This window comes from Scyliorhinus torazame, chromosome 28 (genome assembly GCF_047496885.1).
Source record: "Scyliorhinus torazame isolate Kashiwa2021f chromosome 28, sScyTor2.1, whole genome shotgun sequence".
Lineage (NCBI taxonomy): Eukaryota > Metazoa > Chordata > Chondrichthyes > Carcharhiniformes > Scyliorhinidae > Scyliorhinus > Scyliorhinus torazame.
In genome coordinates, this window is record NC_092734.1 from 2,830,934 (window position 1) to 2,858,227 (window position 27,294).

At 43.7% G+C, this 27,294-nt stretch overlaps 1 protein-coding gene across 1 annotated transcript in view; it reads left to right on the forward strand.

Annotated features, from left to right (window-relative positions):
- LOC140403474 (wings apart-like protein homolog) overlaps nt 1–27,294 on the forward strand; it is an 80,605-nt gene that overhangs the window by 11,316 nt on the left and 41,995 nt on the right. Inside the window, exons 5-8 of the mRNA XM_072491374.1 lie at nt 2,734–2,845; nt 3,997–4,094; nt 6,023–6,099; nt 24,909–25,084. Coding sequence (XP_072347475.1) covers nt 2,734–2,845; nt 3,997–4,094; nt 6,023–6,099; nt 24,909–25,084 — 463 coding nt within the window. The remainder of the gene's footprint in view (nt 1–2,733; nt 2,846–3,996; nt 4,095–6,022; nt 6,100–24,908; nt 25,085–27,294) is intronic.

Here is a 27,294-nt window from a genome sequence, read left to right on the forward strand (position 1 = left end):
GTTAAGGTTGAGGTCCAGCAGTTGAGCTTGCACCTCGGCCAAGCTGAGTTCCAACAGTACTCGAGAAGCTTGACCCCATCCAGGACAAAGCGCACTTGATTGCTCCCCTTCCACAAACATTCACTCCCTCCATAGATGAAGTGTTAGCCTGTGTACCATCTACACGATGCACTGCAGTAACTCACCAAACAGCATCTTCCAAACCCATGACCTCTACCATCTAGAAGGACAAGAGCAGCAGATACCTGGGAACCCCACCACCTGGAGGTTCCCCTCTATGTCACCCACCACCCTGACTTGGAAATATATCACCGTTCCTTCACTGTCGCTGGGGCAAAATCCTGGAACTCCCTCCCTGACAGCACAGTGGGTGTACCTACATCTCTCAGACTTCAGCAGTTTAGGAACGCAGCTCTCCACCACCTGAAGGGCAACTAGGTATGGGTAATAAATGTTGACCCAGCCAGCAATGCCCACATCCTGTAAATGAATCTTTTAAAAAGTATTTTTTCAAAATGCTCCTGGACAGAGTGGTTAGCAATGATGTAGATTTAAAGGGATTTAAAATTGACTGAGTTTTATTCAGTTAGCTTTGCATTGTGCTGTTGATCGTATTTGTAACTTTTTAAAGCTGCTTTTCATTGTTTTCACTATAATTAGTGCGGCACAGTGGTTAGCACTACTGCCTCACAGCGCCAGGGACCCAGGTTCAATTCCGGCTTTGCAGACTGTGGAGATTGCACTTTCACCCAGTGCTTGCGTGGGTTTCCTCCGGATGCTCTGGTTTCCTCCCACAGTCCAAAGGTGTGCAGGCGAGGTGGGGTTGTGGGAGAGTGGACCTAGGTAGGGTGCTCTTTCAAAGAGTCGGTGCAGACTTCATGGGCCGAATGGCCTCCTGTCCTGTGGGAATTCTATTAGCTGAGTGGATTGATGGGCTTGCTGTGAACTATATGGCTGCTCCGGGCATTTCATTATTTTGGTATTATGTAGTTTTTTATTACTGGTTTGAAATTCAAGTCCGTGTCATTCCAGTTGTAAAAATTGTGAAGAATGGGGAACAGCTGAGGGTGAGGGGGTTGTGGTGGGTAAGGCTACTGTCGTCGTCATAAACTGTAAATCTACATATCAGTTAAAATGTGCCTGCAGAGTTGAGACATTTGTACAAGTTGTTACCTTGTGTGGCGTGAAAGGGTGATTCCTCACGGTGTGAGCTGCTCACTATGGGGAACAGCCTTTCGCTATTCCATGTGTTTTGCAATTCCGAAAATATAACAGTAAAGATGCTGTTGCTCCAGCTCGTTTCCTGAGCTGACTGTTACATTGGTCCTGCCCCCTGGTGGTAGCTCTAGAATTGCAAGGCCTGTTCGCCCTGCAATATAGGTTGAGGCCTAGTTTCAGCATGAGACCTGGGTTAATCCAAATCCTGCTTTTGCATGTATTTTATTGTTTAATGATTTTCACTGCTGCTATCTTCTCAAAAGTATTGAGTGGTTGCCAAGAAAGATAGAGTTACAGTTGTTTTGTTTGTCAGTCTGTCTGGAGTGTTCTGTCAAACATTTCGGTGATAATTTCCAGGCAGTTGATGGTAGCAATTATTCTCATAATCATCAGACTAATCTGGATTATCAGAGATGTCGTCATTAAAGCAGGATGCTTGAGTAAATGGGGGGGGGGGGGGTGCGGTTTGGATTTCATCTTTTGATCTGTGGCAATCTAAACCAAGCATTGGAAAGGGTGCAGAGGAGATTTACTAGAATGTTGCCTGGTATGGAGGGAAGATCTTATGAGGAAAGGCTGAGGGACTTGCGGCTGTTTTCGTTAGAGAGAAGAAGGTTAAGAGGTGACTTAATTGAGGCATACAAGATGATCAGAGGATTGGATAGGGTGGACAGTGAGAGCCTTTTTCCTCGGGTGGTGATGTCTAGCACGAGGAGACATAGCTTTAAATTGAGGGGAGATAGCTAGAGGACAGATGTCAGAGGTAGGTTCTTTACTCCGAGAGTAGTAAGGGCGTGGAATGCCCTGCCTGCAACAGTAGTGGACTCGCCAACATTAAGGGCATTCAAATGGTCATTGGATAGACATATGGATGATAAGGGAATAGTGTAGATGGGCTTTAGAGTGGTTTCACAGGTCGGCGCAATATCGAGGGCCGAAGGGCCTGTACTGCGCTGTAATGTTCTATGTTCTAAGGCAATAGTGGTCCACTACACCAGGGTTCAGCAGGGACAATTTATTACCCACCACCTAACAACAAAGCGTTGCTTGAATGGGAACCAATGTACGCCTGCCAACATACGCTGTTATCTAGTTTGTAGACTGAAATAGAAATCCTCCTCATTGAGGACAGGGTAAAGTGAAAGGAATCAGACTGGCAGGGGAAGGGAGAGGAGAGACAGCATGTTGTTTACTGTGGACTGGATGTGTGGTTGTGGGTCGCAATGATGTCTGCTATTTTAGTAGGCAATATTATTGCTCAGAATCTGATCTTTTAAAATGAATTTTTGTGCAATTAGATTTACGATAGTGACATTTAAGGGGCATCTTGACAAATACATGAATAGGATGGGAATAGAGGGATACGGACCCAGGAAGTGTAGAAGATTTTAGTTTAGACGGGCAGCAGGCTTGGAGGGCCGAAGGGCCTGTTCCTGTGCTGTATTTTTCTTTGTTCTATGCCTTTGGCATAATTTCCAGACCTGAGTATTGAGATGCATTTTCTCTTTTGCACAGACTGGACACTTGGCCATGGAGACTCTGCTTTCACTCACATCCAAACGGGCTGGGGACTGGTTTAAGGAGGAACTCCGACTTCTGGGAGGATTGGATCACATTGTGGACAAAGGTATGAAGCAGCTGGCGAGATACTCTTGGTTTCACACGGATTGACCCCAACAACATGTCGTGCCTTTTAATGTAATGGCGTCCCATCACGGTGTTTCACAGACGCATTATAAAACAAAGTATGACACCAAGTCTGACGAGGAGGTATTAGGTCAGATGTCCGAATACTTGACCAAAGATGTGGGCTTAGAAGAAAGTCTAAAAGGAAGAAAATGAGGTAGAGAGGCAGATAAGTGTCGGAAAGGAATTCCGAGCTTAGGCTCCAATCAGATGAAGGCATGTCCCCAAATCGTGAAGGGATCAAAATTGTCAATGCTCGAGACCAGAATTAGATGTACGCACAGATCTGAGGGTTGTGGGGCTGGAGGAGATTTGGGAACGCAGATAACATTTAAGTCACTGCTCGAATGGGAGCCAATATAACACACAGGGTGATAGGTGACTAGGACTTAGTGTAAGTTAGATCACAAACAACAAGACTTTTGGGTGACCTCGTACTGCGAGTGTAATGTGGGATTCCAGCCAGGAGCGTTTTGCAATGTCAAATCAAGAAGTTGCGAAGGAATGAAGGAGGATTTCAGTAACTGATGAACTGAGGCGGGTAATGTTATAGAGGTGGAAATGGACTCTCTTTATGGTCTTACAATTTATCTCCTATTACAGATTGCCCATTGCCACACATAGTCCTGGAGTCACAGAATTCCCACAATGTGCTGAGCACAACTGTGCTGGCTAATTAGACTTGTTTTGAGTATTCACATTTTGTCTGCATTTCTGAACCATAACCTTGATTTTCCTGATATTGTCGGATTCCAGATTGGCTCCTGAGCAGTCTAGTCAAGCTGTGCAGAGGCCATTGTCATTGACCGCACAGAGCAGCCCTACAGACTGCCCATGATCGTTTGGACAAAATGTATGTTCTTGAACGTGCTTTTCTGTTCAGATGGTTTTGGGCTCCGGTACCAGGATTTGTGTTGCCCCAAGCGGAGACAACCAGGTCTAATTTTTAGACCGATTGTCTCACTGTTATTGGAGTCGATCCTTTTTTGTGTTGATTCTGGTTTATGCTTTAGTTGATCCAGGAGGGAAAGAGGGAAATCACTGATCAGGTTGTTTATCCTAACCAGCTTCAATCTCTTTCTACATCAACAGTAAAAGAATGCGTGGAACAGTTGGGTGAGAATGAAGAGCAGGATAAACTGGTTGCATCGTTATGGGGTGCGGAGCGCTGTTTACGTGTACTTGAGAGTGTAAGTGTTAGAGATTAATACAAGTTTTAATTTGTCTTTTGGAAAGAGAGCGCAGCTTCACCACAAAGGCCTGACGACTGTGAAGGCAGAGGGATGGAGCAGTCACTCCGAGCCACCTCCGTTTCTTGTTGACAGCCATGCAGCAGCTCTGAAACTCATGCCTTGCTGTAATGGGTTCTCTCCAGGTCTGATTATGCTGCATTCTGATATCTTGGGACAGCAACAATAGTTAGTGGGCAGCAGGGTGGCACAGTGGTGAGCACTTCTGCCTCATTGTGCCAGGGACCCAGGTTCAATTCCAGTCTTGGGTGACTGTCTGTCAGGAACAAAGAACAAAGAAAAGTACAGCACAGGTGCCCCTCCAAGCCTGCGCCAACCATGCTGGCTGTCTAACCTAAAACATTCTGTACTTATTCGGTCATTTTCCCTCTATTCCCATCCAATTCATGTATTTGTCAAAACATCCCTTAAACATCACTACGGTACCTGCTTCCATCACCACCTTCAGCAGCAAGTTCCAGGCACCTACTACCCTTGTGTGTAAAACAAAAACGTCCCTCGCACATCCCCTCTAAACTTTACTCCTCGCACCTTAACCCTATACCCCTAGTAATTGACTCTTCCACCCTGGGAAAAAGCTTCTGACTATCCACTCTATCCGTGCCTCTCATAATCTTGTAGACCTCTATCGGGTCGCCTCTCAATCTCTGTCATTCCAGTGAGAACAAACCGAGTTTATCCAACCTCTCCTCATAGCTAATGCCCTCCATATCAGGCAAAATCCTAGTAAGCCTCTTCCACACCCTCTCCAAAGCATCCACATCCTTCTGGTAGTGTGGTGACCAAATTGAACACTATACTCCAAGTGTGGCCTAACTAAGGTTCTATACAGCTGCAGCATGACTTGCCAATTTTTATACTCAATGCCCAGGCCGATGAAGGCAAGCATGCCGTATGTCTTCTTGACTACCTTCTCCACCTGCGTTGCCACTTTTAGTGACCTTTCTTCCCGTGTCTCCTCCGGGTGATCCGGTTTCTTCCCACAGTCCGAAGAAGTGCAGATTAGGTGGATCGGCCATGCTAAATTGCCCCTTCGTGTTCAAGGATGTGCAGGTTAGGTGGGGTTACTGGGATAGGGTAGGGGAGTGGTCGGGGTAGAGTGCTCTTTCAGAGGGTCAGTACAGACTTGATGGGCTGAGGGCCTCCTTTTGCACTGTAGGAATTCTATTCTAATATAAAGCTGGTTCTGAGCTTCTTGTAATTTGTCATGCAGCAATGCTGCCCCAAACTCTGCTGTGGTTACTGAGTAAAGTAAGCAGCTTTACTGTATCACACATCTAAATACAATCTACTCTCTCCAGTTCTGTCCACACCTGTCTTGGCCGAATAATATTGTGCTGAAGTTTTATGGATAGAAGGTGTCCTGTCTTTAAGAGCCAAGCCATCTCTCTGAATTTGGCAGCTGATGACAAAGCCCGATGCTTCTTAATAGCATCAGCAGCGTCTGAACCCAATACTGGAGGTATGGATAAAACCTATAGGTTGGGTTCTCTCCAATAGTTCAGTATCAGATGCGCAACACTCTGGTTGTTCCAACCAAACTGGAGACAGACGGAGGGTGGGTGATATTGTAGCAAAACTTTTCTAAATGCGTAGAATCAAATTTGTCGCGCTGCGTGCCTGATTTTAAAATCTGGAGTTGTATTCACTTTGTGGGAAATTGTAACTGTCGGTCCCTGTCCCAACACTCCATTCTGCATCTAATTGTAGAGTGGCTCTTAGTTTAAAAGTTGAATCTTGAGCTTGAACAGTGATCTGATGGTAAGTGGAGCCTTTGCTAATATGCAAGGTCCCTTCATCTTCCTTTCATTTCTTGAATGTGCTCTGGAGAAAGTGAACTGCCCAGCTTAATTTGTTTTTTTCATCAGGTTACAGTTCACAATCCAGAAAACCAGGGCTATCTTATAGCATACAAAGACTCCCAGCTCATCATCTCTTCCGCCATGTAAGTATGTATTGTAGGTAACTTACTAAGTATTTTGACAGGAATGTACAGCACACATTTGTAAGGGTAGTTATAGAAATTTGTCATGGAAATGAGAACATAATGTGTGATTTTTTAAATTGGGCATTCGATACTATCTTTACCCTAATCTTTGTCTTCTATCACCCACTTAACCTGAAGACTGCATTTGATTTAATTTCCCTTCCGGTGTCCAAGGAGACAACCAGTTGTTGTTCCTGGTTCAAAGCCCTTTTAACTTCCTGATTTGCTGGTGAGTTTACATGCTGTGACGTTTACTGCTATGGTAGTTTTTTGACAATCAACAATTGGCAACCAAAAATACTTGATACAAAATATGTGGTGTGGGTGGCCATATAAACACGAATTCCTGGATATGCACACAGCAACCACCTCATATCTGTGAATCATAGTCCCATCCCAGCCCAGCTGCTCCTCGCCTGATTGATTCTACATCCGAGGGTAATTGAGGGAACTGCTTTGTCTCTGTTCAGCAGTGCACCTTGCAATCTCAAATCATGGAATCTTCAAATACAAGGAGGGTATTAGGCACACTGTGCCAGTGTTGGCTCTGTATTGTTTCCCATTCAAGTATTTATCCAGTTCTCTTTGAAAAGTTATTTTTGAATCTGCTGTCAGCATCCTTTTCAATCAGAACTCACTTTTTAAAAAAATGCTTCCTTGATGCTCTGGTTCTTTAACTAATTATCTTCTCCAAAAAGACAATCCCAGCATCTTCAGTTTTTCCAGAGAACTTGACCCCTCATCTCTGGTGCCATTCTAGTAAATCTCTTCTGCATTCTGAGACCAGTTTGCCCTGAACTTATCACTATTCCCCAGCCCAGCCGCCTTTATGAATGTTTAACATAACTTTGCTTTCATGGCTCTATTTACAACACCAAAAATTGAGAAAAAAGTTACATCTCTACAGTGCTTTTCATGACAACAGGATGTCTTGAGGTGCTTTACAGACAATAAACTACTTTTGAAGTGTCGTCACTGTTGTACGAAATGCCAATTTGTGCCCAGTAAGATCCCACGAACAGCAATGTGCTAATAGCTGGATAATCTATTTTGCGATGTTGATTGAGGGTTGAATATTGGTCAAGACACCGGGGTGAAGTCCTCTGCTCTTCAAAAAAGTGCCAGGTGATTCTAAATGCCCAGCAGAGATAGCATCTCTGCCAATGTAGCACTCCCTCTACTGCACTCCAGTTTCAGCCTTGCTTTTTGTGTTAAAGTCCTGGAGTGGGACTTGAACTCAGGACCTTGTGTCCCAGTGATAATCTAACACACAATGTTATTTAACAGTGTGATGAATTTAGGATATATGAATTTAGGATGAATGTAGATATATTGGATTATCAACATTTGACAATTAAAGAATTAAAATGCCTGGGTGAGTGTGTTTGACTGCAGGAGCATGGCTTGTAGTAAATCTTGTTTTGCAATACCAGAAAGCTTTTAGGCAGGGGTGAAATTGGCTAGAGTCAAAAGCCTGGCTAATGCACTATTGTTTTACCAGGGGTAGTTCCGAGGGAGTTATTTTGTTTTCAGCTTGGGGAGATGATGTCATTGCTGGGTGGAGCTACGGTATTCCGACATTTTGAGAAAGCTTTTGAGTCGAGTTCTGATCCAGTTACAAATAAAGTATTTTACCAAATTCCTATTTCTTTGTGCAATCACTCCTGGAGTAAATCATTCTTTCTGCACAGTCTTACAAATTAACTAAAATATTGGGAATTTGGTCCAGCATCCTAGCCACTGTTGGGGTCTTGTCTGTGATCAGAATAAGTCTTCTCAACTTGTTCTGCCGTCTTCAGAGATTTGTGAACGTACACGTGTTCCTGTCCCCCCCCCCCTTAAATTCATCCATTTAGTTTGTATTGCTTCTTCCCATTCTTCCTACCAAAGTATCACTTCAGCCTTCTCTGTGCTAAATTGAATCTGTTATGTCTGTCCATTTTACTAGTCTCTGTTCCTCAATGTCTGTCACCATCTTCCACACTTTTCACTTAATTTGAGATTATTCTTATCTGAAAATGTGAAATTATGCCCAAGTCCAGGTCACCAAAGACCTAATACAACCCTGAGGTTCACCTGTATATACTTGCTGCCAGCAGGAAAAATAACTATTCACCCTTTTGTTTTCTGTCCCCATGTCAACTTTGCATCCAGACTACTACTGCCTCTTTAATCCATGGGCTTTAATTTTGCTCAAGTTATATTTGTAGAATGTTACTCATAGAATCCCTACAGTAGAAGGAGGTCATTTGGCTCATCGAGTCAGCACTGATCCTCTGAAAGAGAAACCTATCTAGGCCCATTCCCCTGCCCTATCCCCCTAACCCCACTGAACCTGCATATCTTTGGAGTGTGTTACTTTGTCCAATGCCTTTTAAACGTCCATACGCATCAATAACCCCCTATAAAAAGTCATTGGAAAAACTCAATCAAGTTAGTCTTCACCTTTAATGCATCCAGGCTAACCTTCATTTATCAGCTATATTTTTCCAGGTGACATTTAACTTTTCCCCAGATTGTTGTCTATTTCCCCCATCACAGATTGCGCTGACTGCCTTTTTTTAAACCGTTGTGTAACATTTGCAATCCTCTATTCCTCTGAAGCTAACCTCACAGTCAAGGAAACGTGTGACCAGATATTCCCTAATTTCCTCCTTAGTTCCCACAGTAACTTCAGGAAAATCACATCCAGACCAGGTAATATTGTGGGCAGCACAGAAGCACAAGTGATATGCACTGTGGCTTCACAGCTCCAGGGTCCCAGGTTCGATTCCCTGCTGGGTCACTGTCTGTGCGGAGTCTGCATGTTCTACCCGTGTCTGCGTGGGTTTCACTTGAGTGGGTTTCGGTCCAAAGACGTGCAGGTTAGATGGATTGGCCGTGATAAATTGGCCCAAAAAAAAGATTAGGAGGGGTTATTGGTTACGGGGATAGGGTGGAAGTGAGGGCTTAGGTGTGTTGGTGCAGACTCGATGGGCTGAATGGCCTCCTTCTGCACTGTATGTTCTATTTCTATTCTCAGCACTGCTGACAATTCAAGTACCACCTTTTTATTCTGCCCAATATCACTACTGCCTCCCTCTTTAGATATATAGGAACATAGGAAATAGCCTTCGAGCCTGCTCTGCCATTTAATCAGATCATGGCTGACCTCTTCCTGATCTCAAATCCACCTCCCCAACTGTTCCCCATATCCCTGTAACCAGTTTTTTTTTATTCAGAAGTATATCTATCTCCATCATGAAACCATTTAATGCCTTCCAGTTCCACCACACTATGGGTCAGCGAGTTCCACAAATTCACCACCCTCTGCGAGAAGTTCATCTCCGTTCTAAATCTACCGCCTCGCAACCAAGATCCGTGACATGGTAGCATCCTCCTCATTAGTGAAAAGATGCAAAGAATTCATTTGGTACCTCAGCCATGTCCTTTGCCTTGACAAGAGCTTTTTTGTCTCCTTTAACTATCCTTTTACTGTTTGGTTTGTGTTCTTTGAGTGCATTTCTATGTCAGCCACGAATGAATTATTATTCTGTCTCTTTGCCCCTCATTTATTTCTGGATTTTCTTTATACATTTTACATTCAGCTCGGTTTTTTATTATTCTGAACCTTTTTGTTTGTCATAATCCTCCTTTTTACTGTTGTGCCAAACAGGTTTGCACAATCAGCCAAAGCACGCATGCACAGGTCCTAGTTCTAAAGTGTTCATCCACTTCAAGTCCCTTCTGCCCTGGAAATGGCCTCCCTCCTGAGAATTTTTTAAAAAATCTTCAGTTTGAAGTTTTCTGTGAAAGATTTGACTGCTGAGTAGCTATTCTGAAGCCTCCTGTTGGTGCTATCTTATTGCACCTGCCTACTGTGCATTGCTGTGACATTTTTCAAATGGGATGTTTCTGCAATTCTGATGAACACGGACAGCTGGCCGATTCTTACTACCATCAGCAGGTTCGAATTGACCCAGCCGCAATGAAGCATAATAAGTCCATTGGTTTAAGTCACAGGTTCCTAATCCCACTCAATCATTGAGAATGTAGTGGCAAAAGAACACTTATTTTCTGATTGGCCAGTTTATTTTGGTCTCTCTCTCGATTAATAGCCAGCATGTTCAGTTCTTGTTGCAGTCACTCTTCTGCTAATGTTTAGTGTTTTTCTTAACCCTCAGTCTTCTCACTCTGTCTCTCCCTGCTCCGCCAGCTGTCTGCAAAGGGAAACACATTCTAGTTGCCTGGCTTTGACCAAAAGGTGGTGCAGTTTGAGCCGAGTGAGCTGTGTATTTTCTATCAGTGCTGCCAGTTTTCTACATGTAACCACTGAGTGGCACCCCATCCAATTGCAGAATAAAACCCAACACACACATGCATTGCATTTTCTGGTGTATTTCTCTGGGAAAGGAAGTATTCTAACATTAAATGGGAACAGCAATAACTTGTCTTTAAATAAGTGTATTTAGATTGTGTCTTTAATATAAAACATCCCAAGGAGCTTCACAGGAGTGTTACAAAATTTTGACACCAAACTATTTAAAGTGATGGGACAGATGGTGAAAAGCTTGGCCAAGGAGTTAAGTTTTAACCAGCTTCGTAAAGGAGGAAAGAGTTGTAGAGTCGTTTGGGGAGGGTATTCCAGAGCTTGGGGCCCAGGCAGCTGAAGGAACAGCCGCCAGTTGTGGAGAAATATAAAACCTTGTTCAGATGCTTTAAGAATGCAGGGTCTGGCTGTTTTTACATAAACTGAGTCACGGAAGAAGATCCAAGATGTGGAATACGCCGGAAACTGTGAAACCTAGACAGGCTTGAAGTTTTGTAAGGTATGGTGGGCAGGCGATGACATTTTGAATGATGAAATGAGAATTATGTATTCTGGAGGAGGAGCAGTAATGCTCGACACAAGCTGCTAACTGAGTGAAATGAAATGTGAATCAGATAAACAAATGCAAGTGAAACTGAAGGGACAGCCAATCGACATTTCTATTGTTTGGGTTTATATGTCACATGTCAAGATCCAGACAGGGAGGTTGATGAAATGTATAATAAAATTGGGATATGAATCCTACAGGGGAGTGGAAAGAGTTATGTGATTGTTATGGGAGACTGTTGTTGCAGAAGGAAGATATGACAAAACAAGGCCATATGGACTTAAAAAATAAATTAGTGAGGCCAAAAGAAGGAACTTTTTGCAAAAGAACAGAACTCATGGTAAATAAGTGATTTAAGTGTTATTCATGGAAAATGTTTGGTGATGTAGGAAGATGTAAACTGGACTAAATGATGGTGAGACAAAGATACAGGAGCAGTGTTAACGCAAAGGCTGAGCTGGGAGCTGACACAGTCTCTGATTATAATCTTATGAAAATGGACCGATTGAATGGCTGGACTGAAGATCTAAGGTGGAAAACACCGAAAACGGTGGAGCCAAGAGGGGCAGGAAAAAGTAAATGAATTTGTAAATGAAGAAAACAAAGCGCCAGCCAGCCAACAAAGATGAGGATACCATCAACAGGCATGCTCAACGGAGGAAACTGATTGATTAGAGAATCTGTCAAGGAAGAAGGGCCAAACAGCATAGGGTTTTAAGAGGAACAATTGGCCTGATTGCCTATGAAAACTAGAGAATAGGGCTAGCAGGACTCCGAGGAAGAGCAGGCAGGGAGATGTTGCTGAATACAGTGGGACTGGTGGTCTGAAGTGCATTTGTTTCAATGCGAGAAGTATATCAGTAAGGCAGATGAACTTTGTATTAGTACTTGGAACTATGATGTTGTTGCCATTACAGAGACTTGGTTAAGGGAAGGAGAGGATTGGCAGCTAAACATTCCAGGATTTAAATGTTTCAGGCAGCATAGAGAGGGATGTAAAAAGGATGGGGGAGTTGCATTACTGGTTAAGGAGACTAGCACAGCTGTACTGTGGGAGGACACCTCGGAGGGCTCATGCAGCGAGGCAATATGGGTAGAGTTTAGGAATAGGGTGCTCCGGTTTCCTCCCACAAGTCCCGAAAGACGTGCTATTAGGTAATTGGACATTCTGAATTTTCCCTCTGTACCCGAACAGGTGCCAGAATGTGGCGACTTGGGCTTTTCATTGCAGCATTATTGTAAGCCTACTTGTGACAATAAAGATTATTTATTTACTATAACAATATCTGTCAGGAACTGAAGAATCTAGATTGGGGGTGGATGTTTGAGAGTAAATCAACATCTGGTATGTGGGAGGCTTTCAAAAGCCAGTTGATAGGGACATGCCGGTCCTGAATTCCTATGAGGAAGAAGGATAAGTATGGCAAGTTTCGGGAACCTTGGGTAACGAGGGATATTGTGAGCCTAGTCCAAAATAAAAAGGAAACATTTGTAAGGGCTAGAAGGCTGGGTACAGACAAAGCCCATGAGGAATATAAGGAAAGTAGGAAGGAACATAAACAAGTAATCAAGAAGGCTAAAAGGGATCACAAAGTCATTGGCAAATGGAATTAAGGAAAATCCCAAGGCTTTTTACACATATACAAAGCGCAAGAGGATTGGCAGGGCAAGGGTCGGCTCACTCAAGGACAGGGGAGGGAATCTATGCGTGGAACCACACAAAATGGGCATGGTACTGAATGAGTACTTTGTATCAGTATTCACCAAAAAGAAGGACTTGGTCGATGATGTGTCTGGGGAAGAATGTGTAGATAGTCTGGGTCACATTGAGATCAAAAAGGAGGAGATATTGGGTGTCTTGAAAAATATTAAGGTAGATAAGTCCCTAGGGCCTGATGGGATCTACTCCAGAATACTGAAGGAGGCTAGAGAGCAAATTGCTGAGGCCTTGGCAGAAATCTTTGGGGATTGTGAAGGGGAGATTGTGTCTCACTAACTTGATCGACTTTTTCAAGGAAGTGACAAAGGTGATTATGAAGGTAGGACGGTGTCTACATGGACTTCAGTAAGTCCTTTGACAAGGTCCCTCATGGCAGACTGGTACAGAAAGTGAAATCACACGGGATCAGAGTTGAACTAGCAAGATGGATACAGAACTGGCTCGGTCATAGACAGTGGGTAGCAGTGGAAGGATGCTTTTCTGAATGGAGGGCTGTGACTAGTGATGTTCCACTGGGATCAGTGCTCGGACCTTTGCTGTTTGTAGTATATATAAATTATTTGGAAGAAAATGTAACTGGTCTGATTGGTAAGTTTGTGGAAAACATACTCATTTTGGTGGAATTGTGGATAGTGATGAGGACTGTCAGCAGGATATAGATCGGCTGGAGACTTGGGCGGAGAGATGGCAGATGGAGTTTAACCCACAAAAATATGAGGTAATACATTTTGGAAAGTCTAATACAGGTGGGAAATATACAGTAAATGGCAGAACCCTTAAGAGTATTGACAGGCAGGTATCTGGGTGTACAGATCCACAGGTCACAAAGTGGCACCAAAGGTGGAGAAGGTAGTCAAGAAGGCATATGGTATGCTTGCTTTTGGCCTGGGCATTGAGTATAAAAATTGGCAAGTCATGTTGCAGCTGGATAGAACCCGTGTTAGGCAGCACTGAGAATATAGTGTTCAATTCTGCTCACCACACTACCAGAAGGATGTAGAGGCCTTGGAGAGAGTACAGAAGAGGTTTATCAGGATGTTGTCTGGTATGGAAGGCATTAGCTGTAAGGAGAGGTTGGAAAAATTCTGTTTGTTTTCACTAGAACGACCAAGGTCGAGGGGCAACCTGATAGAAGTCTACAAAATTGAGGGGCATGGACAGAGTGGATTGTCAGAAGTTTTTTCCCAGGATGGTAGTCAATTATTAGGGGACATAGGTTTAAGGTGCAAAGGGGCAAATTTAGAGGAGATGTGCGAGCAAAGCTTTTTTTACACAGGGTAGTGGGTGGCGGAGGAGGTGGCGGAAGCAGGTATGATAGTGACGTTTAAGGGGCGTCTTGACAAATACATGAATAGGATGGGAATAGAGGAATATGGACCCTGGAAGTTGAGAAGGTTTTAGGTTACGCAGGCAGCATGGTTGACGCAGGCTTGGAGGGCTGAAGGCCTGTTCTGTGCTGTACCTTCTTTGTACACATAGAAGGTGGAAGAAAAAAATTAAAAGAATTATAATGGAAAGAGACAGTCGCTAACCGGAAAGAAACCTCAAGCGCCTTGTAAAGTGCTTGATTTGGAGTTTTGCGTGAGCGTGAGACAGGTTCCTGGGGAAGGAGGAGACCACCTTGCTCAGTAGCTTTGAAATGTGTTTTGGAAGAGAATGAAAATGATCAGCTGGACAGAAAAAGTAACAAATGAAGAAGTGCTGTGAAGAGTGAACGAACTTGGTGAATATAATTCAGAACAGAGACCGGGCAGGGTACATCTTAAGAGAAAATGAGATTGGAAGAAAAGTTATGGGCGGAAGCTTTCAAGGAAAATTAAGAAGGATCAGCACGGTAGCACAAGTGGATAGCACTGTGACTTCACAGCGCCAGGGTCCCAGGTTCGATTCCCCGCTGGATCACTGTCTGTGCGGAGTCTGCACATTCTCTCCGTGTCTGCGTGGGTGTCCTCCGGGTGCTCCGGTTTCCTCCCACAGTCCAAAGACGTGCAGATTAGGTGGATTGGCCATGCTAAATTGCCCTTAGTGTCCAAAAAGGTTAGGAGGGGTTATTGGGTTACGGGGATAGGGTGAAAGTGAGGGCTTAAGTGGGTCGGTGCAGACCCGATGGGCGGAATGGCCTCCTGCACTGTATGTTCTATGAATCTATGAAGGAGGAGAACATCGATGCTGGATAGCTTGGAAATGAAAGGATTGACACAGGATGAAGCGACATGGCAAAGACTACAAGCCAAGGGACCTGCCTTCAGGAACAGCACTTTTGATAATGAGCTCTATTAGATTGCACCAAAATTAATGTCGAGTGCTTGATGAGATTTTCTGCATTTAATTGGCTGTAATAGGCTTTGCAAGTTTCAGTATTATTTCTACTTTCTTACCCAACCCTAAAATTACACTGAAATGAAACTACTGGGTGAGTATGGTTACTGTCTCTTAAATAGGGCTGTGGTATTATGAAATAGTAATAACAGGGGAGGTCACGAAAGTAGTATAAAAGGATTCAAAACACATCTATAAAATCTTGGTTAGACCATGCAGCTGTGTAAATTTTATGCTTTCCATATTCTAAAAAGGAGCAGGTGAGATGGTACAAAAATGTTTTCATGTTGGTACCAGATAATTTTTATTAGTGTCACAAGTGGGCTTACTTTAACACTGCAATGAAGTTGCTGTGAAAAGCCCCTAGTCACCACATTCCGGCACCTGTTCAGGTACACAGAGGGAGAATTCAGAATGTCCAATTGGATTGGATTGGATTTGTTTATTGTCACATGTACTGAGGTACAGTGAAAAGTATTTTTCTGCGAGCAGCTCAACAGATCATTAAGTACATGGGAAGAAAAGGGAATAACAGAAAATACATAATAGGGCAACACAACATATACAATGTAACAGAAAGAGATTATACCTAGCAGGATGGACTGTACTGACGGAGACTTTTTTCCTCTATATAAAGAAGTCTGGGGGGTGACCTGATGGAGATCTTTAAAATTACGAACAGGTTTGATAGTGTTAATGTAAAAAGATGTTACCACTTGCAGGAGAATCCCAAACATGATACAAGTTTGCAATAAATTAGGAATTCTAGCAAAACCTTTTACTCGGTGGTTAGAATGTGGAATCCACTACCTCAGTGAAGCATCATCAAAGAACAAAGAAATGTACAGCACAGGAACAGGCCCTTCGGCCCTCCAAGCCCGTGCCGACCAGACTGCCCGACTAAACTACAATCTTCTACACTTCCTGGGTCCGTATCCTTCTATTCCCATCCTATTCATATATTTGTCAAGATGCCCCTTAAATGTCCCTATCGTCCCTGCTTCCACTACCTCCTCCGGTAGCGAGTTCCAGGCACCCACTACCCTCTGCGTAAAAAACTTGCCTCGTACATCTACTCTAAACCTTGCCCCTCTCACCTTAAACCTATGCCCCCTAGTAATTGACCCCTCTACCCTGGGGAAAAGCCTCTGACTATCCACTCTGTCTATGCCCCTCATAATTTTGTATACCTCTATCAGGTCGCCCCTCAACCTCCTTCGTTCCAGTGAGAACAAACCGAGTTTATTCAATCGCTCCTCATAGCTTATGCCCTCCATACCAGGCAACATTCTGGTAAATCTCTTCTGCACCCTCTCTAAAGCCTCCACATCCTTCTGGTAGTGTGGCGACCAGAATTGAACACTCTCCTCCAAGTGTGGCCTAACTAAGGTTCTATACAGCTGCAACATGACTTGCCAATTCTTATACTCAATGCCCCGGCCAATGAAGGCAAGCATGCCGTATGCCTTCTTGACTACCTTCTCCACCTGTGTTGCCCCTTTCAATGACCTGTGGACCTGTACTCCTAGATCTCTTTGACTTTCAATACTCTTGAGGGTTCTACCGTTCACTGTATATTCCCTAACTGCATTAGACCTTCCAAAATGCATTACCTCACATTTGTCCGGATTAAACTCCATCTGCCATCTCTCCGCCCAAGTCTCCAGACAATCTAAATCCTGCTGTATCCTCAGACAGTCCTCATCGCTATCCGCAATTCCACCAACCTTTGTGTCGTCTGCAAACTTACTAATCAGACCAGTTACATTTTCCTCCAAATCATTTATATATACTACAAACAGCAAAGGTCCCAACACTGATCCCTGTGGAACACCACTGGTCACAGCCCTCCAATTAGAAAAGCATCCCTCCATTGCTACCCTCTGCCTTCTATGGCCTAGCCAGTTCTGTATCCACCTTGCCAGTTCACCCCTGATCCCATGTGACTTCACCTTTTGTACTAGTCTACCATGAGGGACCTTGTCAAAGGCCTTACTGAAGTCCATATAGACAACATCTACTGCCCTACCTGCATCAATCATCTTAGTGACCTCCTCGAAAAACTCTTATCAAGTTAGTGAGACACGACCTCCCCTTCACAAAACCGTGCTGCCTCTCACTAATACGTCCATTTGCTTCCAAATGGGAGTAGATCCTGTCTCGAAGAATTCTCTCCAGTAATTTCCCTACCACTGAAGTAAGGCTCACCGGCCTGTAGTTCCCGGGATTATCCTTGCTACCCTTCTTAAACAGAGGAACAACATTGGCTATTCTCCAGTCCTCCGGGACATCCCCTGAAGACAGCGAGGATCCAAAGATTTCTGTCAAGGCCACAGCAATTTCCTCTCCAGCCTCCTTCAGTATTCTGGGGTAGATCCCATCAGGCCCTGGGGACTTATCTACCTTAATATTTTTTAAGACACCCAACACCTCGTCTTTTTGGATCACAATGTGACCCAGGCTATCTACACCCCCTTCTCCAGACTCAACATCTACCAATTCCTTCTCTTTGGTGAATACTGATGCAAAGTATTCATTTAGTACCTCGCCCATTTCCTCTGGCTCCGCACATAGATTCCCTTGCCTATCCTTCAGTGGGCCAACCCTTTCCCTGGCTACCCTCTTGCTTTTTATGTACGTGTAAAAAGCCTTGGGATTTTCCTTAACCCTATTTGCCAATGACTTTTCATGACCCCTTCTAGCCCGCCTGACTCCTTGCTTAAGTACCTTCCTACTTTCCTTATATGCCACACAGGCTTTGTCTGTTCCCAGCCTTTTAGCCCTGACAAATGCCTCCTTTTTCTTTTTGACGAGGCCTACAATATCACTCGTCATCCAAGGTTCCCGAAAATTGCCGTATTTATCTTTCTTCCTCACAGGAACATGCCTGTCCTGTATTCCTTTCAACTGACACTTGAAAGCCTCCCACATGTCAGATGTTGATTTGCCCTCAAACATCCGCCACCAATCTATGTTCTTCAGTTCTCGCCTAATATTGTTTCATTAGCCTTCCCCCAATTTAGCACATTCATCCTCGGACCACTCTTATCCTTGTCCACCAGTACTTTAAAACTTACTGAATTGTGGTCACTGTTACCAAAATGCTCCCCTACTGAAACATCTACCACCTGGCCGGGCTCATTCCCCAATACCAGGTCCAGTACCGCCCCTTCCCTAGTTGGACTGTTTACATATTGTTTTAAGAAGCCCTCCTGGATGCTCCTTACAAACTCCGCCCCGTCTAAGCCCCTGGCACTAAGTGAGTCCCAGTCAATATTGGGGAAGTTGAAGTCTCCCATCACCACAACCCTGTTGTTTTTACTCTTTTCCAAAATCATTGATGCATTAAGGGGAAGTTAAATATGTGAATGAGAAAGAAAATGGAATAAACGTTCTGCTGATAGTGAGATAAAGTCAGTTGGAAGAAGGGTTATGGGGCTTGAAAAATGGCATAGACTAGTTGGTCCAAATGGCCTGTTTCTGTGCTGTAAATATTCTATGAATAATGAATGTACCTAAAGGACACAGCACAAAAGCAAGTAATTCCGCCCTTTCTGCTTGTGTTAATCGTATATCAATGATGTTTAATTATATCCAGGTTGAGGGCATTAATTTAGGTTTCACTTGAACCCAGAAAGAGACACGCTGAAACTGTGGGATGGTTGAGTTGGGAGATGCATGCTTGAAATGTTTTCAGCGGTAGATACAAGACTGAGCAGGGATTGGCTCCAGTATCATTCTTCAACAAGTGGCTTTCTGGAATAGAACATCTGGGCCGCCTTGCTATCCGATTAGTCCCCTTCCTTGATCTTTCCCCTTGGCCCTTCAAAATTTCCCCTTCAAATACTTATCCTATTCCCTTTTGGAAATCTATAAGATGATGAAATTATTATAGGATCCTCGGGGAACTTGACAGGGTGGTGCTGAAAAGATGTTTCCCCTTGTGGGAGAGGATAAAACTAGGGGGCACAGTTTAACCCAAGGGGTTTCCGAAGACTAATAGACATTTTTTCTGAGCGCCTTGAATCTTTGGAATTCTTCCCCAGAGAGTGGTGGAGGCAGGGTCATGGCAGAGATAGGTAACAATTGTAATGGGCGTCGGTGAGAATATGGAGTTGGCATAATTTTATTGAATAATGGAACAGGTTTGAGGGTCTAATTTGTATGCCTGGATGTATTGTGGCTACTTCCAACGTCCTTTCAGGCTGTGTGCAGTTGGAGGGTGAACTATTTCACGTTGCACCTTTGTCAAGGTACCACAACATGTTATGACACTGTGTGAGGCCATTGGTTTGAAATTGTTGCAGTGCACTTAAAATTCTGTCACCATCACTGCTTCATTGAATCACCTGCAGAATGCAAGAAAAATTGCTTTGTGGAGGCAGGTGTATTGGTCACTTTCTGAAGTAAAAAGCAAACTTTCAGTTGATCTTTGCAGTGAAAGTGGTTAAAGCTGAGAGAATATGTCTTGGTAAGTTTGATCTCCAGCCTGAAATGATTATTGGTTATTCTCAGTCTGAATATTACTATTTGTCATGTCAGTTATGAGGAGCTAATTTCATCCTGGTGCTTCCCTCAAACCCTGCAGAGCCCCCCCATGAGCTGATAATGACATTGCCCTATTGTCACAAAGGCCATGGTCTCGGGAGAGGATTCGTACTTTGAAAAAAATACAGGAAGGCTGCAGCACATTGGCATAGAATCTTCGCCTTGACACGGGTCTTCTCTGCTTGCAGAGGCCCCCAGGGATAGAAATGCTCCTGTTTGTTTTGTATTGCACACAATATATTGGCTTGTTTATGAATGTGCTTCTGTCTCTAATCTGATTAGTGGCAAAGTGGAGCTCTCACAGATGCTGGAACAGATCTGACACTGTGAACCCTCCCTGTGCTTCCGATTTCAGAGGCTGTGGCAGAGAGGGGGACAGCATGTCGGGAAGGTAGCCAAGAGCCAATAAGTTGGTTAATTATATACATGTCATGTCTTGGAAATTATCTCGATCTCAAAACAAATTTATTGCTTGATTGTAGTTTTTAAAGTAATTTCACCGTGCTTGGTATAATTCCTTCAATGTTCCTTCTGTGCCCTGATCACTTGTTAAAACAGTTTGTTACTACATCTACTCCTGTGCATTAACTTTCAAATACGGCACGTATACAAACTTCTCCCTCTCCTCACCTTGCAATTCAGATGGAAAAAGGGTGGCTGTGGCCTTCCCTTCCCAGCAGAGAAATACTCATTTGTCAGGTTTGATCTTGGTATGGTGACGAAGCTGGAATTTGTTGCTTATCCTGGGATTACTTGAGCAGTTGATGGGTGGATTGTCTCCTTGAACTGCTGCAGTCTGTGTGATGATGCTCCCCTCGTGTCAGGCAGGAAATTCCAGGATAAGTATGTGGTTTCACAGGGAGGTGATGCTTGACATTACATGACATTGTTGGTTGTATCCTCAATGCTGGAAGCCACGGGGTATGGTGGTGATGATAACAAAACATTGCCCAGTTGTATCTATGCAGCTGGTAGATTGTACACACTGTTGCCAGTGATGGAGTGGATATTGAGACCGGTTATCTTGGATGCTGTTGAGTTTTTTGTTGGAACTGAAGCAGTCCATGCAAGTGTTTTGTTTGTCCTTGGGATGTAGGCGTCGCTGGCTGGGCAGCATTTATTGTCCATCCCCAATTGCCCTTGAGAAGTTGGTGGTGAGCTGCTGCCTTGAACCGCTGCAGCCCATCTGTTTTAGGAACTCACGTAGTGCTGTCAGGAAGCGAGTTCCAGGATTTTGAACCAGCTACAGTTAAGGAACGGTGCCTGAGTCAATGACTTGGAGGGGAACCTACAGGTGGTGCTGTTCCCATACATCTGCCCTTGTCCTCAAGAGATTATGCTTAGAAAGTGATGAATATTCCACCATGTTTGTGGCCAGCCTTGTAGATGGAGGACAGACTTTGAGGAGTCAGGAAGTGTGTCACTCATCGGAATACCCAGCCTTTGAGGTAAGCATGTTGCCATGATATTCTGTCGCTGTCCCAGTTCATCAACTGGTCAACAGTGACCCCCAAGATTGTGTTCATGTCGAAAAATGGTTGATGGCTGTCTGGTCTTCTGGAGGTGATCATTACCTGGCAATATGATCGGATGTAGCTCTCTGGAGTTACAGAAACTAACCTGTACAGCAACAGAAACGTGAGTAATAGCTCTAAACTTTTAAGTTACACAACAATAGTGGAAAGACGAGAGGTTCAGGTTATTCTTGGAGCAGAGACGGCGCCGAGGACCTGGGTTCGATCCCTGGCCTGGGTCACTGTCTGTGTGGAGTTTTCACATTCTCCCTGTGTCTGGGTGGGTCTCACCCCCACAACCCAAAAAAGATGTACAGGTGAGGTGGATTGACCACGCTAAATTGTCCCTTCATTGGAAAACATTTTTAAAAATTAAGAAAAAAAATTTTGGAGCAGGGAAGGCTAAGGGGAGATTTATTAGAGGTGTTAGAAATGTTAGAAATTGTGGGGTTTTGATAAAGCAGATTAAAAGCTGTTTTTGCTGGTTGGAGGGTCGGTCCCCAGAGAACACACATTTCAGATAATGAGCAAAAAATGAAGAACAAATTACACAATTATACATTTATCGTGATCTGGAATGCACTGGTTGAAAGGGCAGTGGAAGAAAATTCAATAGTAACTTTCAAAAAAAATTTGTTAAATACTTGAGGGGAAAACAAATGACAGGAATATGGGGAAAGAGCAGGAGATGAATTGGATAGTTCTTTTGAAGTGTCAACATGGGCATGATGGGCTGAACTGTGTTGTCCTGTGAATGGGTATGGATAAGCTTCTTTCTATATTGATATGTTGCTGCCTAACACATTGGTTTCAGACTGCAGTGCTTGGTTTCCATGTTTCAACATTTTCAACCCAATTCCCCATCCATGAATAAAGACCAAACACACATCTGGAGGTGAACAGTGTGTTGACTGTAATTATGAACTTTGATTCTCAATGCGTAGAAAATTCCAGCAGCATTTTTCATTTTTGCTTCTTCCTTTGCTGTCTTGTGCACTTGTTTCTTTCCCCTCTCTCATCCTCTCCTTCCCTTATTAAGTAATTTTCTTGTGTGCTACTGTTTTTCTTTTGTCATTGTTTCTGGGCTAAGCATGTGATCTCGAGGAAGAGTGTGGGCTTTAGGTCAGGGTACACATGCTGTTCTCAATATGGAATTGTTGCCATCTGCTTAGCAGCGAACTGTCACATACCGTTAGGCTGACAGTCAGCAGGCATCACAGTTACACTGCTGACTTGTCCTGTACTCCTTCAGTCCCGAAGAATTAAGACAAAACTCATTTGGATACTGTCAAATGGTGGCAATTTAATTTTAGCATGATTTTTCGTCTGAGGGCAGCTTGGGTCTGATGGGAAGTATCATCAGCTTTGTATTTGAGGAAATCCAACAGGAAACCTCTGGACATGGTTCATCATTGCTGTTGTTGGAGGATAATGAAGCATTTCCTTTTACTGAGCAGTGATTATTAAACCATTGAACCTGGTCACATGTCAATGAAATATATTCCGGATCAATAAACAGTTTTGTTAAACCAAAAATACAATAGACCCCAATAAAATATGAAAAGCAGGGATGTGTGGTGTATTTCATGTCCTAATTTGCAATCCCAGGTGTTATGGGCCAGGGTTTAGAGAACCCCAAAGTGTATCATAGGGTTCCCCTGACCCACAACTTTTAATAGATTGTGGTGTGGGGAGCACACGGCCCACTCTACAGGTGTGGTACAGCAGAAATGGAAAAGTATTTTTTAAAGCAAAACAATGTTTATTCTATGAACTCCAGTTAACCTTTTTAAAACATACATTGAACATCTTAGCAACCATTAATTCAAATACAGCCCCCAAAGAATACAACAATAAGTAATGTTTAACATCTATAAGACTTAAAACACCTTTTACCAGAAGCACATCAGATTAAAGTCACTACTGTTATTAGTTTTAAATCACCAGGATCGATTTACAGTCTTCAGATTACAGAGAGACTCTTAATACACCTGGTTGTGACTGCAGCTATCCAGCTCTGAAAATTAAACTAAAACACACCCTGCAGCAAACAGCCTAAAACAAAAGTAAAAAGCTGACCAACAGCCCAGTTCCACCCACTCTCTGACATCACTGCAGTAATAAACACCCATTTCTTGAAGGTACTCACTACAGATACTCATACACACCCATTTATAAACACACATTTCTTAAAGGTACTCTCACATGACACAGGTTGTGGTTACAATAAGGTGATCAGACTTCATACAAGTAACGACAGATGGTTTCACATTTAAATGCCAAATTTTAAAATTACACAATGTATTTTTGGCTTCTATAATGGTCACCGCCTCTAATGTCTCCTGTACAGTGACATTAACATTGTAAAACACATCTTTTAGCAAGGAGCAGATAATGAGGATTTTTCAGTATATGCATTCTCTATAAAAGCATTAGGAATTCAAATATCATAATATATTTATGTTTGGGGAGAGTTCTGATTCCTGGGAAGTGAGCCACCACAGCCCCAAATAGTGCAGAAACTCTTGTCGGAAAGTGTGCACAGTGAGGAACCATTTTAACATTGTGCCACGACCATTGCAGGTTCCACTATCTAGTCTACCAAATAGAATCTTGATGTTTGAAGGGCTGTGAATTGCTTTTGAGGTTAGTGACCCTTGTGGAAGTGAATACCACATTCTTGACTAATTTTGAAATGTGGCATTTTTCTCTGACGGCAGTGGCTAATGTCTGACCACCCACCTGTTAATTTCCAAATCCAGCTTGTGACCAAAGTATTTTTTTAAAAAACTTTTTAATGGCCTAGTCTGTGTAGTTTTTATAGGCTTTGTTTAATGAACAGGATGTAATTTCATTCTTTGATTGTCGACAGATGACTGCTGAATCAGCATATCTTTGCCCTTTACCTACCGAGAGTCAGTGCATTTAATGTTCCATTGCTGCTTTGAGACTAGAATGTAGATGGCGCTTTCTCTCGGAAGTCAGTATTCAGAGCAATGCCTGCAGTATTTCAGTCCATTTCAGCAATTAGGCTATCATTTAGTAAATCATTTTCAATAATGCAGTGCTTGAAACTGTGATGATAGGTTATCTGTCTGCTCCACTGTGTGCATGAAATGAATGCATTTGAAGGGCTCAGGTGATCAGTCGAATTCAACAACCTGGTTGTCCTGTGGAACAAGTTTGAGGAATGGTTTGTGGAGCCATGTTGGAGGGATGACTTTGTTCTTGTACACATTCTTGTGTACATGCTGCCAGTCAGTGAGAATTCTCAGCTTAGCAAACCAAGTTTTAAAATGCAGAAATCTGTTGCATTGTGAATGTGAGAAAGAGGAGCTGGAGTATACAAGGTCGATGTTATTCTGGATTGAAGCACAGCAGAGATTGTGAATTCTGAGTGAGAAGTTAAAGGCTGCGGGAGAGTTAGCCAAGACGATTGTCGTGCACCTGGCAGCTTTTGATCATTGCCAATCCCCTGTTATCCCAATCACGAGCAACAGGGAGACACGAAAAGGGGTAAAATGGAAAAAATATCATTTTTAAAACATGGATTTTTACATCTTCCAGAATGGAAGTGTGCGAACTGGGGGTGGGGGGGGAATACTTCCACATTTTTAAGCATTTTGTTTGCCGCGTGCTGCTGTCTTTACTACAATTCTGAAGTCAATCCGCAATATCTTTTGTGACAGACTGAATTGCACTCTGATTTGGGTTGCATGATTTAAATTGTTTAATGTGAACTAAGCCACAGATTTCCAAATAGACAACCTTCCCTCTCCTGATGCCTTGTTAAATGTGCTTTATCTGCAGGGCTTTACGACACTGTGAGCAGCTGATCACACGATATAATCGGGAAGATAACAAGGTTTGCATGGCAAACAGCAATTCCCTCCCACATTACAATGCCTCCAGTCATACTGGCAAAGCAGTGGAGGACTGCATGAGAGCAATCTTTGGGGTCTTGTTAAATTTAACCAATGACAATGGTAAGTTTTTAAGTGGAGGAAGCATATCTGCTCCCTGCCACTCGGCTCAAAATTGAATGAATAAATGCATGAAATGCTGAGTCTTGAGAATGTGATTTGTGGTGAGGTGAGCAGGGCATGGACTGTGGCCTGAGTAAAATGGAATGAGGATCACATTAAACTTGGATAAGAGAGGTTGTATGTTCAACTTGTGCTATTTTCCCCCCCATGTGTTGAGGGCAAGAAAGCATTTTGTGCACCATTGTATTCTTGCTTCAGTGCCTTGGGTATGCCGAGTTGAAAATAATCATACAAATCATCAATGTTGCTTTTAAAGCTGAGAGCTGTGACATTAACTTCATTTTTGTTAATTAAGTGTACTCCCTATATCCTGATTTCCCCACCCTTCAAGTTATTCAGTGTTTGTTCTGGCTTCAAAATGTCAGTAATGTTCAGTTGCAGTCACCGAATCAGTTATTGCAGCAGAGAAGATGGCTATTCAGCCCATCGAGTCTATGGATTGGATTGGATTTGTTTATTGTCACGTGTACCGAGGTACAGTGAAAAGTATTTTTCTGCGAGCCGCTCAACAGATCATTAAGTACATGGGAAGAAAAGGGAATTAAAGAAAATACATAATAGGGCAACACAACACATACAATGTAACTACAAAAGCACTGGCACGGATGAAGCATACAGGGCGTAGTGTTAATGAAATCAGTCCATAAGAGGATCATTTAGGAGTCTGGTGACAGTGGGGAAGAAGCTGTTTTGAGTCTGTTCGTGCGTGTTCTCAGACTTCTGTATCTCCTGCCCGATGGAAGAAGTTGGAAGAGTGAGTAAGCCGGGTGGGAGGGGTCTTTGATTATGCTGCCCGCTTTCCCCAGGCAGCGGGAGGTGTAGATGGAGTCAATGGATGGGAGGCAGGTTCGTGTGATGGACTGGGCGGTGTTCACGACTCTCTGAAGTTTCTTGCGGTCCTGGGCCGAGCAGTTGCCATACCAGGCTGTGATGCAGCCTGATAGGATGCTTTCTATGGTGCATCTGTAAAAGTTGGTAAGAGTCAATGTGGACATGCCGAATTTCCTTAGTTTCCTGAGGAAGTATAGGCGCTGCTGTGCTTTCTTGGTGGTAGCGTCGACGTGGGTGGACCTGGACAGATTTTTGGAGATGTGCACCCCTAGGAATTTGAAACTGCTAACCATCTCCACCTTGGCCCCGTTGATGCTGACAGGGGTGTGTACAGTACTTTGCTTCCTGAAGTCAATTACCAGCTCTTTAGTTTTGCTGGCATTGAGGGAGAGATTGTTGTCGCTACACCACTCCACTAGGTTCTCTATCTCCCTCCTGTATTCGGACTCATCGTTATTCGAGATCCGGCCCACTATGGTCGTATCGTCAGCAAACTTGTAGATGGAGTTGGAACCAAGTTTTGCCACGCAGTCGTGTGTGTACAGGGAGTAGAGTAGGGGGCTAAGTACGCAGCCTTGCGGGGCGCCGGTGTTGAGGACTATTGTGGAGGAGGTGTTGTTGTTCATTCTTACTGATTGTGGTCTGTTGGTCAGAAAATCGAGGATCCAGTTGCAGAGTGGGGAGCCAAGTTCTAGGTTTTGGAGCTTTGATATGAGCTTGGCTGGGATTATGGTGTTGAAGGTGGAGCTGTAGTCAATAAATAGGAGTCTAATGTAGGAGTCCTTGTTTTCGAGATGCTCTAGGGATGACTGTAGGGCCAGGGAAATGGTGTCTGATGTGGACCGGTTGCAGTGGTATGCGAATTGCAGTGGATCAAGGCATTCTGGGAGTATGGAGGTGATGCGCTTCATGATCAACCTCTCGAAGCACTTCATTACGACTGAAGTCAGGGCCACTGGTCGGTAGTCATTGAGGCACGTTGCCTGGTTCTTCTTTGGTACCGGTATGATGGTGGTCGTCTTGAAGCAGGTGGGGACCTCGGAGTGGAGTAGGGACAGGTTAAAGATGTCCGTGAATACCTCTGCCAGCTGGTCCGCGCAGGCTCTGAGTGCACGACCAGGGATCCCGCCTGGGCCCGTCGCCTGCCGAGGGTTCACTTTCAGGAAGGCCAATCTGACTTCGGAAACTGTGATGGTGGGTATGGGTGAAATTATGGGCTGCTGGGGCACTCGCCAGCGGATTGTTGGTTACCTGCTCGAACCGAGCATAGAATGCATTGAGTTCATCGAGGAGGGGTGCGCTGCTGCCAGAGATACTGT